The sequence below is a fragment of the Glycine max genome, chromosome 20, assembly GCF_000004515.6.
Source record: "Glycine max cultivar Williams 82 chromosome 20, Glycine_max_v4.0, whole genome shotgun sequence".
Taxonomy (NCBI): domain Eukaryota; kingdom Viridiplantae; phylum Streptophyta; class Magnoliopsida; order Fabales; family Fabaceae; genus Glycine; species Glycine max.
Genome location: NC_038256.2, coordinates 45570915 through 45589009, shown reverse-complemented (window position 1 = coordinate 45589009; position 18095 = coordinate 45570915). Strand labels below are relative to the sequence as shown.

General features: G+C 31.6%; 2 protein-coding genes across 3 annotated transcripts; one reads left to right on the top strand and one right to left on the bottom strand.

Moving 5' to 3' along the window:
- Window positions 1-3011: 3011 nt before the first annotated feature.
- On the top strand, window positions 3012-4306 carry AMT1.6 (ammonium transporter AMT1.6). Its single transcript, NM_001361526.1, has one exon. The coding sequence runs from the start codon at window positions 3176-3178 to the stop codon at window positions 3830-3832; it is 657 nt and encodes a 218-aa protein (NP_001348455.1). The 5' UTR covers window positions 3012-3175; the 3' UTR covers window positions 3833-4306.
- Window positions 4307-6800: 2494 nt separating this feature from the next.
- Window positions 6801-12255, bottom strand: LOC100808774 (uncharacterized). Of its 2 annotated transcripts, XM_006606381.3 has the most exons (8): window positions 12018-12255; window positions 11295-11902; window positions 11051-11137; window positions 10694-10960; window positions 9684-9854; window positions 9076-9129; window positions 7572-7718; window positions 6801-7328 (listed from the first exon to the last, which is right to left on the bottom strand). In XM_006606381.3, the coding sequence occupies exons 2-8, from the start codon at window positions 11517-11519 to the stop codon at window positions 6951-6953; spliced, it is 1329 nt and encodes a 442-aa protein (XP_006606444.1). In that variant the 5' UTR covers window positions 11520-11902; window positions 12018-12255; the 3' UTR covers window positions 6801-6950. The 2 variants fall into 2 exon arrangements, with proteins under 2 accessions (XP_006606444.1, XP_006606443.1); XM_006606380.3 differs by having other exon boundaries at window positions 11295-12255.
- Window positions 12256-18095: the final 5840 nt, after the last annotated feature.

Below are 18095 nucleotides of genomic sequence, written 5' to 3'. Positions count from 1 at the left end.
GTTGCATATTTCTCTTTCGTATTAAGTCATTCACATATTTTTGTCAGTATCATATGACGCACTGGAAAATATTATCTTATAGATCTAACTATATAATGTTAGATATTTTTCTTTAAAAGAATAGTTAGTCATTAATTAAAATAAGTACATAAGTTAACTCTCTTTTTTTTATATTTTTTGTAAGTTAGAAGTTTAGATAGTTAATTTATTATCATATATTAAATTTTAAAAGTCAGTTATGAAGAATATGACAACAAAACTTATATATATATATGAATAATAGTTGAGTTCTAAAATAATCTCATTGGCTCATTATTAAGAAAACTACGACATACACCGGCAGAAGAGACTGATTGTTATTGTACTTGTTTTTAATAATACAGTAATTTTTATCTAGGAAATTGATATTTTAGTACAAATTTTATAATTTCTTGTGAAAAGAACAAATTTAGCTCATATAATCATATCTAAATGGTTTATATCTGATATCATGTGACCTCTTAAAGTCAAATTACATTTTAAAAACACTCATATGACTTGTCTTTTAATATTAATTATTTATTATTTATACGGAAATGTAATGGCCAATATTTTTTTTTTCTAAAACTTTTAGGTAAAAAAAATTCCTTTCACCATTTTCTATATCTACACACTAATAATTGATTTCTGTTAGATAATTGAAGCCTACATGGACAAAAAATCCTTTCTCCCTTGATTCAAGTTATTCACGATCTTATGGATTTGCAATGGACAATCTCCTTCGGGCATACTCTTGGTGAAGATAATGCGTGATTGTGACTTGCTAAATATGATACAATTCATGAAGATGCTTTTCTCAATTAGGATGTTTGCTCAGCTCAATTAACCATTCTTATGGTCTCTCTAGTTTTTTCTTTTTTCTATATATTTAAACAAATTAATTTAGTTTTCAAATTTTTTTAAAATGCACCAATTTTGATCCTTCCAAGCGAGCACTTCATCGGCGGCGTCACTCACCTTTTCTCTTATGTTTCCATTTCCATTCACAAACACGTTTTTCTTTCTGATTTAATTAACTAAACACAGGTAACTAAGGTCAAGACCATAACTCCTCCACGTGACATTTTGAACGCTCCTCATTGTGGAGGCTACAACACACACTACTTGTACGCCACTTGCTAATTCAAGTCAGAAGCTTTCCCAGGGAACAAACCTATTAAATTTTAATTTAAAAACAATAACAAATATAAATTGTTACTATTCACAAGTTAAAATTGTCAAACTTAAATTAACCACATGATCAGGATTAAATTAAATTAATTTTAAAGAAGATTAGATTGAACCAAAAACAATTATAGGACTAAATCGAACCAATTTTTAAAATTAGAAAATCAAATCAAACATTAAAAAATAAATTAGAGAAAAAAACTAATTTAAAAAAAATGATCTCGAAGCTTCTTTAGCACGAGTAACAATCATTAAAGATGATAGTAAGTTCGTCATACTGTTATTTGGTTATTATCTGTTAAACTAAATTACATTTGAGCTGGATCTTTTAAGTTAATTAAACTATGATCCAGAATAAATAATAATTACATCTAGTTTGAATCTGGAGATCAACATGCTTAAACAACAATAATAATAAAAAAAAATAGGAAAAAATATCTCTTGTCCCTTTTTCAAAATATCGGAATATATATAAAATTTAACGGACATGGGGTTAATATTGGACTTGTAACTCTCCATGCACCTATCAGCTGGGAATTACGGGAGAAAGATTACTGCTGTCTCAGAACTGTGCTGTAAGATTATTGATAAGGATGGGTGTATCTAGAGGTTCTTTTTAGTACCAGGCCATAAATATCTTTCACAACAACGAATATTGTTCGACATAAATATACTTCTTATAGGTGGCAATTTCTTTAAATATTTAATATTTTAAAACTGTATATTTAAAGTTTAAATTAATTTGAAACTATTAATGGAATTGAAAGCTTAAGGAGAAAGAATAGATTTTGAAATGTAGATAAACCACCTTTTTTTACTAAATAAGACTTAAATATATTTTTTGTTTATGTAATTTAATATTTTTTTTTGTTCTTATAATTTTTTATTTTAATACTAAATTAAAAAAATAAAAAATATATTTAAACCTTAAATAAAGATAATATGTTCAATTTTCTAAAAATTAACCATCCAAAGAATAATTAACACTAATATACCGAGCATAATACTTATTCAATATATACAAAAATTAATTAAAAAAACACAAATATATAGATAGATAGATATTAGTTTAGCTAAAATGGTAGTAATGTAAGGTATATTTTTTTTTTAATTTGTTAATTTAAAAGATTAAGATAATATTAATTATTTTTCAATTATATCCTTTTCTATCTGATTTTTAAATATTTTATATACTTATTGCACAAGGAGAGAAAGAATGGTGAAAATGAAGTTAAAAATAATTTAAATACAAACAAAAATATTAGTTAATATGTTTTTAAATTGGATGTTATCTTTCAATATGGACATGCAGATGAAAAGAAACGAGAATGTTAAATTATTAACTATTCCCCTCAGGTACTATTTAAGAAGTAAAAGTGTAAATCTTTTATTAGAAACATAATATTTACGCTGCCAACTCCATCAAAAGTTTTAATACAAAAATTATTTATTGATTTCTTAACTAATATTCTCACCAAATTGTTTAAACATAGGTTTGAGGTTTATGAGAGAAAAAGAAGGTTTTTTTGCTCTCTCTCTTTCAATTTAGAGAGTTATCTGATATTTATAAAAACAAACAAAACAGCAAAACATTAAATTTATACAAATAGGGGAGTGACTGAGCTAGAAAAAAAAAAGGAGAGGAAACGTGTCTAAATACGTAGGGCTGAGGAGAAGCCAACGAAAGAATCCCAAACTCAGCAGTGTGTAGTATATCAACACAATATTTGAGGAGGATCTATTCGCGCATATGATTTAAATTCGAAGGTTCCCTCTAAAGCTCTCAAAACCACTAACCTAACAGCATGTGGCGCAATGACTTCCAATTCCCATCATACTCTTCTCTCTCTTGCTCCGCCAACCACCTTGCACCCCTCTTCAACGACACCGCCGCCGCAAACTACCTCTGCGCCCAATTCGATTCCATTTCCAAGGGCCTCGCCGACACCACCTACTTTCTGTTTTCGCCATGCTCTGCGCCGGCTCCGTCAGAGCCAAGAACACCATGAACATCATGCTCACCAAAGTCCTCGACGCCGCCGCCGGCGGCCTCTCTTACTACCTCTTCGGCTTCGCATTCGCCTTCGGCGCCCTCTCCAACGGCTTCATCGGCCGCCACTTCTTCGGCCTCCGAGATTTCCCGATGGGTGCCTCTCCCTCCGGCGACTACAGCTTCTTCCTCTACCAGTGGGCCTTCGCCATCGCCGCCGCCGGAATCACCAGCGGCACCATCGCCGAGAGAACACAGTTCGTGGCTTACCTCATCTACTCTTCTTTCTTAACCGGTTTGGTTTACCCCATCGTTTCGCATTGGTTCTGGTCCTCAGACGGTTGGGCCAGCGCGGCTCGTAGCAACGGAAATGTTTTGTTCGGGTCTGGAGTCATCGACTTTGCGGGCTCAGGCGTTGTTCACATGGTTGGCGGGATAGCGGGCATGTGGGGGGCTTTAATTGAAGGCCCGAGAATCGGCCGGTTCGACCGGACGGACCGGTCCGTGGCTTTGCGTGGCCACAGCGCGTCTTTAGTTGTGCTTGGTTCGTTTTTGTTGTGGTTCGGGTGGTACGGCTTCAACCCTGGTTCGTTTATCACTATAGCGAAGGGTATTATGGTCAATGGAGCGCGATAGGGAGGACAGCTGTCACGACGGCATTGGCTGGGAGCACTGCGGTTATTGGTGGGCCATTGGAACGCGATTGACGTGTGTAACGGCCTGCTTGACGGGTTCGCTGCGATTACATCGGGCTGTGCCGTAGTAGAACCGTGGGCCGCGATTGTGTGCGGGTTTGAGGCGGCGTGGGTTTTGATTGGGCTTAATAAGCTTGCCGCGAAGGTGGAGTACGATGATCCACTGGAGGCGGCGCAGCTTCACGGCGGGTGTGGCGCGTGGGGAGTGTTCTTCACGAGATTGTTTGCGAAGAGAGTGTACATGGAGGAGATTTGCGGCGTTGGAAGGCCGTTCGGGGCGTTGATGGGCGGCGCAGGTGATTCAGATATTGGTGGTGTGCGGGTGGGTCACGGCGACCATGGCGGCGTTGTTCAAAAGATGAATCTGTTGAGAATTTCGAGGGATGGTGGGTTTGCATATGCATATGATAGCTGAAGCAGGGGAGTAGGATTGATGATGCTAATACCACTGCACCACAAGTCTGATACTTGCTAGCTACTTCATCAAGGAATATGTTTATGCATGCTTTTCTAGCTCTCTAGTTTCCTATCTATATATTTTATGATGGCAATATCTATTTTTCTATAAGAATAAATTATTTTTTATTATGTGAGTGGAGAACTATAATTTAATATTATTGTACATGAAAATTTTACAGCCTAGCTATGGAAACTTCATAAAAAATATATTTGTTTTGCGGTTTTGGGATTCATTGTGCTTCCAATACTTATTTGTACACTTCAAGATTAATTCTCGCAAGTAAAAATGAAATAATACGGGGTAGGAATCAGATTCATATTTTATCATAATGTTGTTGAGAAATAAAAATCAATGCATATTTTTTACACTACTACAAAAAAAGTTTTCTACGTCGGTTAAAATACGGAATTCGACATTGATTATCTGACAATCATCTTAGAAGGGTATCTTTTTAAGACAATTTTTAGATAAAAAATCGTCTTGGAAGGGTATACTTTCTAAAACGGTTTTTTAGATAATTGTCTTAGAATATATTTTTTTTAAAAAATTGAAAATATATAAAAGATTCTAGATGATTTTTCGAGAAAACGGTCTTAGAATGTGTTTTTTTTTTAAATAAAAATATTTTGAATTACTTCCATCCATGAGATACCGATTCAAGGAAAAAAATCACACTATATCTCAAATTCTTTCAAACAAATATATCATGATTGGCTCTCAATAACAAGATTAAATTAATTAAATAAATTAATAACTCCAAAGTGCAATTACTTGCTTGATGTACATGCAGAAATTGGAGAGGGGATTGTGCTCAGCACTCTCGTGGCTGCCTTCACCGTCACCACATGGACTCGCCGGAGCATCGAACACGGTCGTGGGAACCCTAATTGGAGGAGGGGAACGGGGAGAAGTAAAAACATGATGAAATTGGAGAAATAAAAAATCCTAGAGAGATAAGACAGAAAGGGTAAAATAAAAATAAAAGAAGAAATAAAAAAAACACTGAGGTGTTGAAACCTATTGTGACGTGATTTTGTATTTGGCGCAAGAAAAAATGAATGCTAGAAAAGAGAGGAGAGAGGAGACGATGGAGATGAGAGTGAGAAGTTAGGGAGATATAAAACGCACTTATTTTTAAGACGGATTTTAGAAAATCCTCTTAAAATAACAATCATTCTAAAGTAGTTTTCACGAAATTATCGTCGTTGAAAAATCTTATATTTACGAATTTGTCACCACTTAATATACTATAACGATTCTTGGAGAACCATCGTTATATTACCGACGTAGAAAACACTTTTTATAGTAGTGTTATCTCAACATGAAAGTAATTAATATGTTTTTTTAATCTCTTACTCACACAAGCACCAATTTGTCTAATTGGACCGAACTACTTTTTTCTCAGATAACGGACTGGCCCATTCTGCCGCTATTCCAGTCCGCTCAATCTTCCTAATGGTAATTAGTGTGGGGAAAAAAATGTATAGATGTATTTTAATAACCCATTAATTACTCAATGTAATATTTTTAACAATTTTTTTATTATTTGAAAAAATCGTATAAGTTTCACTAATTAATAAATGATTTTCATTAAATAAATACGAAATTCACATGAATTTGAATTAATAATAAAAAATATATTGAACAAAGTATGTTACTTATATTTCCAATTTTTTTTAACACCTACTAATAATATCTCAAAACCAATATTTAATTAAAGACAAATTTCTAAATTTAATTTACATGAAGACTCAACTATCTATAATTATTTCAAGTTTTTATTATAGTGTTTGTCGATTGTTTAGATTTAGTTCTACTAACTTACTAAGGTTGGGTTAGTGAGTGGAGGAAGAAATTAAGTAATAAGCTCAAAGTATTCAGTTTCAGCTTTGTTGTTGTCATTATATACACGTTAACTTGGCAACCAGAATCGCAACGTTACCTAAATTTCACCCCTAGTTTGTTGCAAGCGTTTCACATATTACCACTTACCAGTAGGTGATCCATGATCTAATAAATAATGTTGGTCACACTCTATTCATGAGTCACACGCAAATTTTACCCAGAAGAATGTTCAAAAGAAGCATTCTTCACTACAACATCCCCTTAAATGATTAAATTTTAAGAGAACAAAAGAATTAGTTGGAAATTTTGTCTAAAATTTTTGGTTTATAATACTAATGCATTCTAACTAAAAAGTTTGTATATTAGCACTCTCTCTCTCTCTATATATATATATATAGAGAGAGAGAGAGCAAAAATTATTAAAATAAAAAGAAATCAGGCATGCGTAAAATTTCAGACATCATATTGAGCCGTTCAAATCTGCAAATTCCTTATTATTGTTGAGTTAATTACAACTCAAAATTTCCTCTCCCGGCCCTTTCATCGGTCGAAACAAAAAAAAAATAGTGGAAGTGGTAGAAACAAGAGCGGAAATAGCACAATATTAGTTCTATAATTACGTACAAATAAAGAATGTAACAGAAAAGATATTACTTGAGATGGACTGTTATTTTTTTTCTTTTTGTTTTGTATTTAGAGATGGACTAATTTGAAACTGAAGTAAATCTGATATATACGTTATAGACGTTTATAATCATGGGCACTGTGGATTGTTCCCAGGCCCACCGTAGTAGAAGTAGGTGCCCCATTCGTTGCTGTAGTAGCTCTTAATGTCGTAACAGTTTGTATTTTCGGCTAAGGTTGAGATGCCCTGCACAGAACTCAGATTGTTATCCGTGTCTACAGTCTGAAGGTTCCGGAAGTAGCTTGCTTTTCCGAAACCATCTTCTGCGAAGTGCCCAGAGCCCATTTGGGTAAAGGTGTGTTGGCCGTTGGTTCGTGAGTTCACAACCTCTCCTCCCCACTCCACCATCGTGGCGTGGTCTGCTAAGTGTGTGAATAGCTCTGCGGGCCAATACCCTACCAATGTGTTGTCACCAAAACTCATCCACCAATTCCCCACTTTTGGATCCTAATTCATATTCACAACAACAACAACAAAATGTCACAAAAATCTTTTCATACAAAACATTTTCATATTTAGAAAAAATAAGTTATGTACGACTTCCTCAACTAATCAGAAATCATCATGTGTACGTAGGACTGTAGGACTTTTAATACGTACAGATTATTAAACTCTTTTATTGAATCCTTTATTTGACTTTGAAATGTATGAATGCGCATTCATGAATTTGCATGTGGGAGAACTACTGACCTTCCAAATGAGGATTGTGATGTCATATTGGTTGCCATCATAAGAAGAGACAGGAGAAATGGCAGCTCCAATGGCTATTCTGCTATTGGTTTGAATAAAGCCAGCACAAAGAAGGTTGTAACATCCGGTTGCCCGGTACGAGTCACTCTGCATCGCCAAAAAAACCTTCAGATATTTATAAAAGGATCACACTTCAACTTATTTAATTGCTCTTCTGTTTCACTAACCCTACCCAGACTAACATTAATTGATGACTTAGACTAAGTGTATTTGGAAGAGTAGAGATTATATTTGATGTCGTCTCAACTTGACTAAGTGTTTTAAATGTTTTTTTTTTTTTATAAAAAGATTTATTAACTTAAAGGATACTATTTTTCAAAACATAATATCATATTAATAAAAAAATTATTTTGAAATATATACTATAAAAAATACATTAATTGATTTTAGTTTTATGTTTCTTTAGTTCTATGAATTATGACAACAAATTAAGTAAACTCAGTCTTATCTATAGATTAAATTTGGACGATTTCATCAAAATTTGAATTTTAGATCAAATAAGAATAAAAATACCATGAATACCATATGTTTTAAAAAATGAAGAGTGGGCCGTATAATATGGATTTTTGGGATCAACAATATATTGTAGTTATACCGACTAATTGGCCCTCGAGACAAAGCAATAAGTTGGATTAGGGTGGCGATTAATTGGTTTATTTTATTATGAGTATGATTGAAATTCGTTGATTACTCTTTCCTCCATCTAGCCTTTTCTTTTTCTTTTGGGTAAATTAAAGTTGGAAGCTGATTATTACCAATTAACTTGCCATTCTACATGACACATTAATTCTAACCGAAAAGAAGAAGAAAAAAACTCAAATCAGAAATGTAGTATATTAATTCGGAGCAGCTAGGTCCATTTACTATTTTTCACTACATCTTTGCTTTTTTGTGGTAAAAAATCAGTCCCAAGTCACAACCCAAATAATTCATGTCAACTGAAGGTTAAGTAGATCATAATAAGTTCCTAAAGCCAATCTTTGATGTGTCTTGATTGTCACCCCGGCTAGACTAATTAAGGACCACTGTAGTAATTAATGTCATCAAAGTCAACTATATTTAATTAAACATAATTTAAACAACATACACACAAACACAAGGAAAATGAGCTCTATTTGTTTTCCTAGTACTGTCATGTTATTGAATAATACGATACATGCATGGTTTTACGAAGTCCTTTAAAAAAAAGACTTTATCAAATAAGGATTTACCGAAATATACTAATATTGTATGACTCATTAATTAAATTTGATAAATAGAAAACTGTCTTTCACTCTATAAAACTGGTACGTGATGTTACTGAACATTATGAGAAGAAGATTCAAGTTCTTCATAAAATGAAAACATTGTTGTATTTCTTCTTGTTGAAGCTAGCTTTTGTGTTGTGAGAGAGGCAAGGGGATACCTATATATTTTTTAGAAGGAGGAAAAAGAAAGTACTAACCGTCCAATAAGTGAACAATCTTGGTCTGCTGTCACCATAGAGCTCCGGACTGACCTGACTAGTAGAATGATCAAAGCTTCAGAGACTATTTTATAAAATTAGAATTTTCTGTTCCTTCACGCACATTGAGTGTGCAATGTAATGTGCCGTGTATCACATGCATTCTAATTAATTCATGACATGTTCGGTTACTTCAAGGAACCAACTGAAAATGAAGTTTATAATAATAATAATAATAATAATAATAATAATAATAATAATAATAATAATAAATGGCTATGTGAATGGAGATTGAAACTCGCTGTCTTGCAATAAATTTCATCTAATTATTTTATGGGTATTCATCCACTTTCCAACATTAAACATATAATTAAATATTTTTTCGTCAAGTTGTATTATTATAATTTATGAATTTTTTCATAAATTAAAATGAATTCTCAATTTGTAAAATTTCTCATTGTTTTTTAAAAAAATAAGAGAATTTTTATAAATTAATTAATAGAAAACTCATTTTAGTTTCTAAAAAATTATTTTCATTTTTTTCTTCTATAAAAACTTACCAAACAGACCCTTAAGATATTTGAGAGTGTTGGAATTGGAAGGAGTACCTGCCATCCAGCTTCGATGCTATTAAGATCGGTGCCATCGAAGGATCCTGAAAGGATCCAAAGTTGCGATAGACTAAACTCGTTGATTACTTGAATTGATGGATCCCATACGTTAATTGTGGCCTTTGCCCCGTACATCTCTTGCGATGATCCCGTATATGCGATCGCATGCTGCATACCGCAAATTTAGAATTAATAGAAAAAAGCAAAGTCTCTTTGCATTAAAAACAACAATTACTAATTCTAACGACAAAAGCCTTTCTTTTTTAATCATAATAGAGGTTGAGAATTAATGAATTACAATACGAGAAAGATAACATAGGTTGAAGTACAAACAAAGCAATCTTGATAGCTTTCAATCTTAAAATTAAGTAATATTTAAAAGGATTAGGTGTTGTCACACAGCTAGCAATATTGGCTAGATCTAGTTGTGAAAGTTACATTTTTGTTGAGTAAAAAATTATACCATTTCGACCTTTGCACACATGATTTATCATTATCTGTTAATTTTCATTTAAAAAATATATATATTTATGTGGAAAATCATACAACAAAAAGGTGTAAAACAATGGTATCCCTAATTAATATGGTATATTAGCACAGTACTTCACTGTAAGATTACATAATAGGTAGGTTTATAGAATTTAAATAAAACAAAGTATTACTTTAGAAACATTCTCTTCGTTGATAATGGAGAAGAGATGATACAGACTGATATATATAATTCTAACACTAAAGAGCACTAATTATACATATATATGTAGTCGACTTTCCCATGAATAAAAAAAAGATTTTGAACAAACAATTGATGCAGTATTTATGTATATAGTTGAAATGAAGCTTGGATGCAATGAGTTGTGGTATGTAGTAGCAGTCAATATTCAACTCATAGAGGCACAATTTGTTTTAATTTCATCTGAAGGCGCATTATATTCATTGGGAAGGTGTAATAATGTATTAGAACTTAGAAGCTGGCTAGGTATGAAATATTATAGGTACGAAGCACGCACCTCATGGCCATTGCCGCTGAGAATATCGGGTGCATCGTTGCGGCGAGAGAGGGAATCAACTCGTGAGCGTTTCTTCCCAAAGTCATACAAAGACTTTGCTCTCATCACGTCATGCACTGTGCTACGCCGTATTGGAACCGTTCCCTTAGGACACCGTGTCCCATTTAGGTGCCACATTTGCCATGCCTTCTCTCTCACTCTCACCTTTTCCATATCATCCTCAACTCTCATCACTTTCATCCCTTTTGGCATCTCCGTTGGCATTTTCTATTACATCCATCATCAAACAACATTTTTTGGGCCATGAGTAAAGTGCAAGGAAAGCAAAGCTAGAGCTAGGTTGTTGTACACCTATACCTGGATCTTGTGATTCTTTAAAAGGGGGTGATCTAAAGCCAGTTGTTTTCTTTTGTGAACACAATCTATAAGATCTCCATCTGGACTCTGCAATTACAATCCGACAGCAAAGAATACTTACTGTTACATATAATAAAGAAGGAAAAAACCAACATTTATGTGGCCATTTAAAACCTCAACCACTGATCAGCGTACGCTAAAAACTATAGTACAAATATAACATTAATGGTAACAGTAATATTACCTCTATGGTGAGCACCGGAGGCTTATTGATCTTGTTCAAGTGCTTACTAATCCTTTCAAGTCTAAGGGTACTGGTATGCCTATGCCTCGTGTAATTTAGCGTAGAAGATTCAACCACAGCCCTTTGTAGAAGTATGGCAACAAAGAAAGTGAGAAGGAGAAGATGATGGTCCTCACGAGGAGTTGAACAGGAGCACCTTCTCTTTCTCCCGATAATAATACCCATATCTCTTTCAGCGCCAAGAAAAAAAATGGGTAAAAACAACAACGTTAAGGCTAGCTAGGAAACCATTACTAGCAAAGCAAATAGCACAGAAAATCTGACTTTCATGGTTATTTCCATGCCTAAACACTAAACCAAGAAAAGAAAGTTGGAAAACGACTTGTTAAGAGAAAAAAGAAACGAAGGAAGGCTCTCTCTATTTAATAGTATTAATGGTGAGGAAGGGAGTGGTTGAGATCAATTAAGCTGCTGCAGCTCAGAGACCCTTTTCAACCTTCAGCATCAAGATCATGATTGCCTGCTTTAGATTTATGAGCTGATGATGAAGCACTACACATGCGGTTTGGAGATTAATTTATGGTGTTGTTTGTGATTGCACAAAAAACCTTCAACCAAAGGAGAGATCAAATTTGTGGGTTAGAGAGAGGAAGGGTGATTTGCTTTGGTTAGCTTTCACAAAGTTGAAAACTTAATGAAAGCATTATAAAAACTCAGACCTACCCAACTGAAACAATCTCCCTTTTATTGCACTTCTTCAATGTGTATCTGCCACCATACACTTTGCCATTAATATTTCCCTTGAAGCACACCTTCCCTCCCTCTCGCTTGCTTTCCTTCACAGTCTCTCCATTCCTTTGCTCAACCTTTTTTTTTTAAACCCTGACAAATTAAATAGCACTCAATTGGTGGAAAGGTGTGTGCTTTTAACTTTTGGTTTTTCCACGTGGGGCAGCCCTACTTTCCAATTTCATCGCCTAGATCGACGTACGTAGGTGTATCCAAATTTATGTGAACGCATAATGTAGAGTCCAATGCGTCTTAAATTAGTTTATTCTGAAAAAGTAAGTATTTAATTTTATACGTTTCTTCAAAGAGTTTTCTAAAGAAAAAATAATTTTAAAAGTTACTCGATTTCAAATAAGCATTAGTCCCACTAACACGATAATATATTTACTCTTATTGTAAATATAAGGTATTACCAATACCCTTTTATCTATATGAATATTTGATTGTCGAAAAAAAACTAACACGAAAAATTATTACATATTAATACGAAATAATGCGATTTCAATCCATTTTAACATGACATATAACTATATTTTTATATTTATCAAAATGAAAATTTTAATCATCTTAGGGTACTAATATTTTGACTGCATTCTATTGTGATTTCTAATGCAGTCCTGTCTAAACAAAATTCTACTTATTTTTACCTCATTTTTTTTCTATCTTTCTCTTTCTTTCATGTGTCTCAAAATATCATATATATCAATTTCTCAGTTTTTTTTCCTTTATGAAAAGCATATGTCGAGTCAACTTGCAAGATTTCTAATTCGCACAAATTAAGAAACATATTACAGGAACATCTAGCTGATATAGCGTGATCATAAATCCTTTGGCTAGTATTTTAATTTTTTCCCCCTCATGATAGCCCTATATACGAATATACCAATCAATTTAATTATGAGAAAAAAAAATTTGTGTATAAAAGTTTTAAAATAATTATCTAACCACAACCCATCATGGATAATAAATTTATTAACTTTTAAAATAATTCAAATACTAATTTTATTAACTTTTAAAATAATTCAAATATTAATTTATGATTAAATGATAATATATAAAATCAATCTATAGAATTAAACTCTTTAATATGTTGTTACTATATCTTATCAAATATACATTTGGCCAACTTGTCCTTTGTCTCCTTGAAGGAAAAAAAGACAAAATATTCACTATTGAAGAAAGCACATCGTCACTTTCAAAAAAAAAAAAAGAAACACATCGTCATGCTATTTAACTAAGCAAATATGGAGCTTGCTATTGACAGGTTTGATTTCTTGAACGACTAGCTATCTTTGACATGACTAATTATGGAACGCGATTTAAATTGTAAGGGTGCCTTGGTTAATCAAATATTTTCAATCACTTAAAAAGTAATAATAATATTTTTACATTTTTAGTATAATAAATATTTAATTTCAATTAACTTATCTCCTAAATCAAACAATTACGGTATGTAATTAGATATAGAATAACTAAATGGAAAACAAAGAAAAGACGTAGTGAGAATATTGCAGAAGTTTCTCTGCAAGTTGTCTGTGGATATTAAGGTCTCTGTTTGAATATGTGTTACAAAAGGCACAGTCATTAATCATGTGATATAATTTTAAAACAATTTAACTTTTGTATGAGAATTTATTATTTTTTCTTATAAATATTATTATAAAATAAATTTTGATTATTAGTTAGATATATTTAATATATGACAGTTAAGCAAAATGCCTTTACTGTACTTTTTAAAAGATTAAACAGTATACATAATAATCAATGAATTCATGACACTACAAGGAAAAAATAAAATTGAGACAAAATTTTGTAGTAGAAAAATTTTCCATCTCAAAAAAGTAATTTTTTTTATAGATTTTGAGAGTTGTTACATTTTGATATAGTCACACTAGTAATAAACGTCTCAATATATTTTCTTTTTATATGCTAAAGTACTTTTGTGGCCCATGTCATTAGGCCGATATAATGCACATGGCTCACGTGACATTCCATTATAGTTACACTTGTAATATATGCAATTAATAAAACATAGTTATATGTTTAAGTAACATTTCATTATATAATTCCACTTCAAGGATCAAGAGAAGGAAACGAATCAAATTAGCTTAGTTTTCCATTATACCCTGTTTTATTTCTCTTATAAAATCAAACATTTTGTTGTGAAATTTAAGTTCTTATTAGTGTCTACTTTTTATTCGTCTATTACTCAATGGATCAAGAACAATTAATACTCCCTAACTCTCTGGCTTTAAGTTAATCTTAGCATATATTAATTCCATTTGTTAGTTCTTAAAATGAGATTGTATATTTAATTTTCCTAATGGCTAACTTTATTTTCTTTTAGTTTCCTAAGTTATCCATCATGTAGATTTCTTAGTTATATTAGTCAATATTTTCTATTTCCTAATGACAACTTGTTCTCATTACTAAACTTGAAAAATTACTTAACACGTACGGTTCAAAGAACAATAGGCCACTACCTCACTTAGTCATATTAAGGTACAATTCCATAATACATAAGACTCCTCATAAAATCACTAACTCACCCTAATTAATCAAACCTACTTAATTTAGTTCCGTTTTCATCCCTATTAGGCCAAAACATACACAATCCAAGGTCATAGGTTTTTTCTTTATTTCAATCAATAACACAGTAACATCTATTCATAGTTTATCATTCAAAAGCAGTGATATATATTGTAAACACTAGCCAGAAATGGTTCCAAACAGGATATATGGTTCCAATTTGCGTTATCATTATCACAAATTCATACACATAATTGACATATACATTGTATACAGAAGCCAGAAATTAATTGTCTACCTCTTTTATTTAGCTAGTTTTTCTGTTTTTATCTATTAGTTACCAGAAAAATAAATAATATTTAATCCAATTCAAACAGAATTACATCCAAAAAAAATCATATATCAATCCAAAAGGAGGTGTGGCTTAATTACGTTAAGAAATCATTAATAAAGAATCTTTCTACCTATCTGTACATTGATGGGATTAGAGAACGAAAAGATTTTCTTAATGCATATCTTGATGGGAGTATTTGGTACGAAGGAATATTGATTAATTCCCCATGTTCATGCACTGTGTATCAAACTAAATTTTTCTTTAAATTTTAAATTGATTCAATAAGAAACAAAATGTTCTACCAATAAAAAAAATAAGAAACGAATGTAGGAATTCAGCAGAAATAAATTTTCAACGAACAAAGAAATACGAGTGGAATTGGTGCCTTAATTAATTTAAAGTAAAATGTTAACGATCACATGCACATGCATGATGCATCTTATCTGTAGTTTCTTATTTTTATTTCCTTTTTTATCTATCTTAATTTTATTTCGAATAAAGAATCGATTTGATATCTGAAAAATATGAAAGTCCCGATATAAATTCTTAAACATATAAAACTTCCCTATTTATTTTTTAAAATCTTAATTATATATATGGTTTTCAGAAACTAACGTGTATTCCACAGAAAAAAAATAATACTACTATAATTTAATTATATTTGTATCTGTTAAGGGATCAACGTGAATTCTTTTATTTTGTGAAGAATTAACGTAAAGTTAAATATTTTGAACCATTAGATATTTAGTTCTTTTTTATATCGAGATATTTAATCTTTTTATTTTTTTAGAAATATAAAAAGAGAAATAAATGTCATTTCACATAACTAATTATGTAGCACATATATTAGATTTGATATTTGCAGCTGGTCAACGTTGGGTGAGGGCAATCTAGCCACCATGAAAATGAAGTGAGCTCGATCGCTTTAAAGGCAAGGCGATTAATTTAGGAATTAATGCATATGGGTCAAATGTGATCGACTTCCTGTTTATCAGTGTTGAGAACTGAGATAGCTAGATCAGCTAGCAGAGCCAAATTATTATATCCCCGAACACGTAAATTAACTTGTGAGAGATTGTTTTAATTTAATTACTTCATCATTCTAAAATTATAAATATTTTAATATTTAAGTTTTGTTTGTTTCAAAATTTTAGATGTTTTACAAATCTATGATTAAATTAAATCCACAACTATTTTTTAACTATTCTTATTTATAATTATTAATGTATTGAATATTTTTTGTTATCCAAAATAAACATCAATAACTAATTATTCATCAATAAGAATGTCCACCTAATATTATCTCTAAACTTTCCACTATCCAAATAATTATTCATCAATTAATATTTTTTAATGGGTGTATACTAACCTGAAGCATCTGTAATTTTAGAATGGAGGGATTAGTGATTTGGAGTTTGGGTTATGAAACATTTAAAGAATTTTTTTTACTATCTATAACAGTTTTATTTTGCTTGAATAATTACTTCTCGTAAAAGATATATATGTGATCATTACCAGAAAAACGGCACCTAATTATACGTGTGTGAGATGGTATTCAAATGCTTTCAGATGAGACGTGGCGGAGAAGGAAAGCAAATCCTGAAATCTTAAGGAGCCACCAACAATTGGCCTCATGATTTCCACTGGTAGCTATCGTTAACGCTATTTTGGGATACTAATAATTTTATCCAGCTCGTCCACAATGCATATACTTCATTATTTATTTCATCGTCGCATTTTTCTGTAATTAAATAACCATGTTTTGTATATATTAATGAAAATTAACGTGAAATAATTTCAATGAACTAAATTATTGGTGGCTAGATAGAACAACTCTAATCAAAATCAACTAGTTGCAGCTCACATAGTAGAAAACACAAGCAAACATGGTTGTTTTGATCATCTATCAAATTATGTTCTAATTCTGTGAGTTAAATATGATACCTAAGTATTATAAATCTCTAATACTTATCTTTGATATATATATATATATATATAAAATAAAAACTACACATGCCCCTCTTACTAGTATAATTTTCCTTCTATATTGCAAGATAGCATTTGCGTCAACTTGCACACATTTGACAAATCCCCTTCTTGGTTGGTGAAATAATTAGATAGGATGGGCTCTACCCCCAAAATTAAATGGTCCAAGAACTATATATGATAAAGTTAAATGTGTATTTTATAATTAGTTTTATTTTAGAATAATATGACGAATATGTGGATAATTATTATCCATTGATTGATATCACTTAGGATTATATAAATGTATTCATCCTTACCTATTATCATCAATAAAGAAATCTGAATTTTATGATTATATCTTTTTAATTTTTGTTAGTTTTTCCTTTGTTTTTTGGAGAGTTCTTCTTGCTCTTGAATTAAGGAAATCATAGAATTATATATATATATATATATATATATATATATATATATATATATATATATATATATATATATATATATATATATGTAGAGAGAGAGAGAGGAGTTCTTTCATGCAAAAGTGTTTCTAAACCGTTAGATTACAATTTAAATCTAATGGCTTTGGTTTTTTCTGTCGCTCACTTTTTTATTTCTCTTTTACCATTTTATCCGTTCTATAAACAATGAAACCATTGATCTCAAAGACGGAAACAAGTTGACAGCTATTAATAATGTGAGGCAAGTACGGCTAAAAGAAATTACAAGCCACCAATTTGCATGATTAATAAAATGTTTTTTCAGTCGTCTGATCTCCAATAAATTTATTGATCAATCATTTTTCCGAAGATAATACACCCACCACTGCACCCTTCTTTAATATTCAATGTGATTTGAAAGTGAAATTCATTTGAAGTAAATCATAATATAATCTGCTGAAAGTCGTTTATTTATAGAAGATAAATAAAACAACAACAGAAGTACAGAACTAGTGAATTATATGATTTTTTTTTCCTTTTTAATCAAATATCTAGATACAAAGGAGTGATATTGTGAATGAATACCAAGAAGGGGAAGTAGATGTAGCAAAAGTCTTGTAGTTACCAAAAACACTTGGCAAATTCGTTAGCCTTAGGTTTGCTGAAAGCCCAAGAGTTTATGTGGGCTTTTAGGTCCTTGAGGCCTGCATTACAAATAGCGCTTTCCGGCCTAGTGTAGTTGAA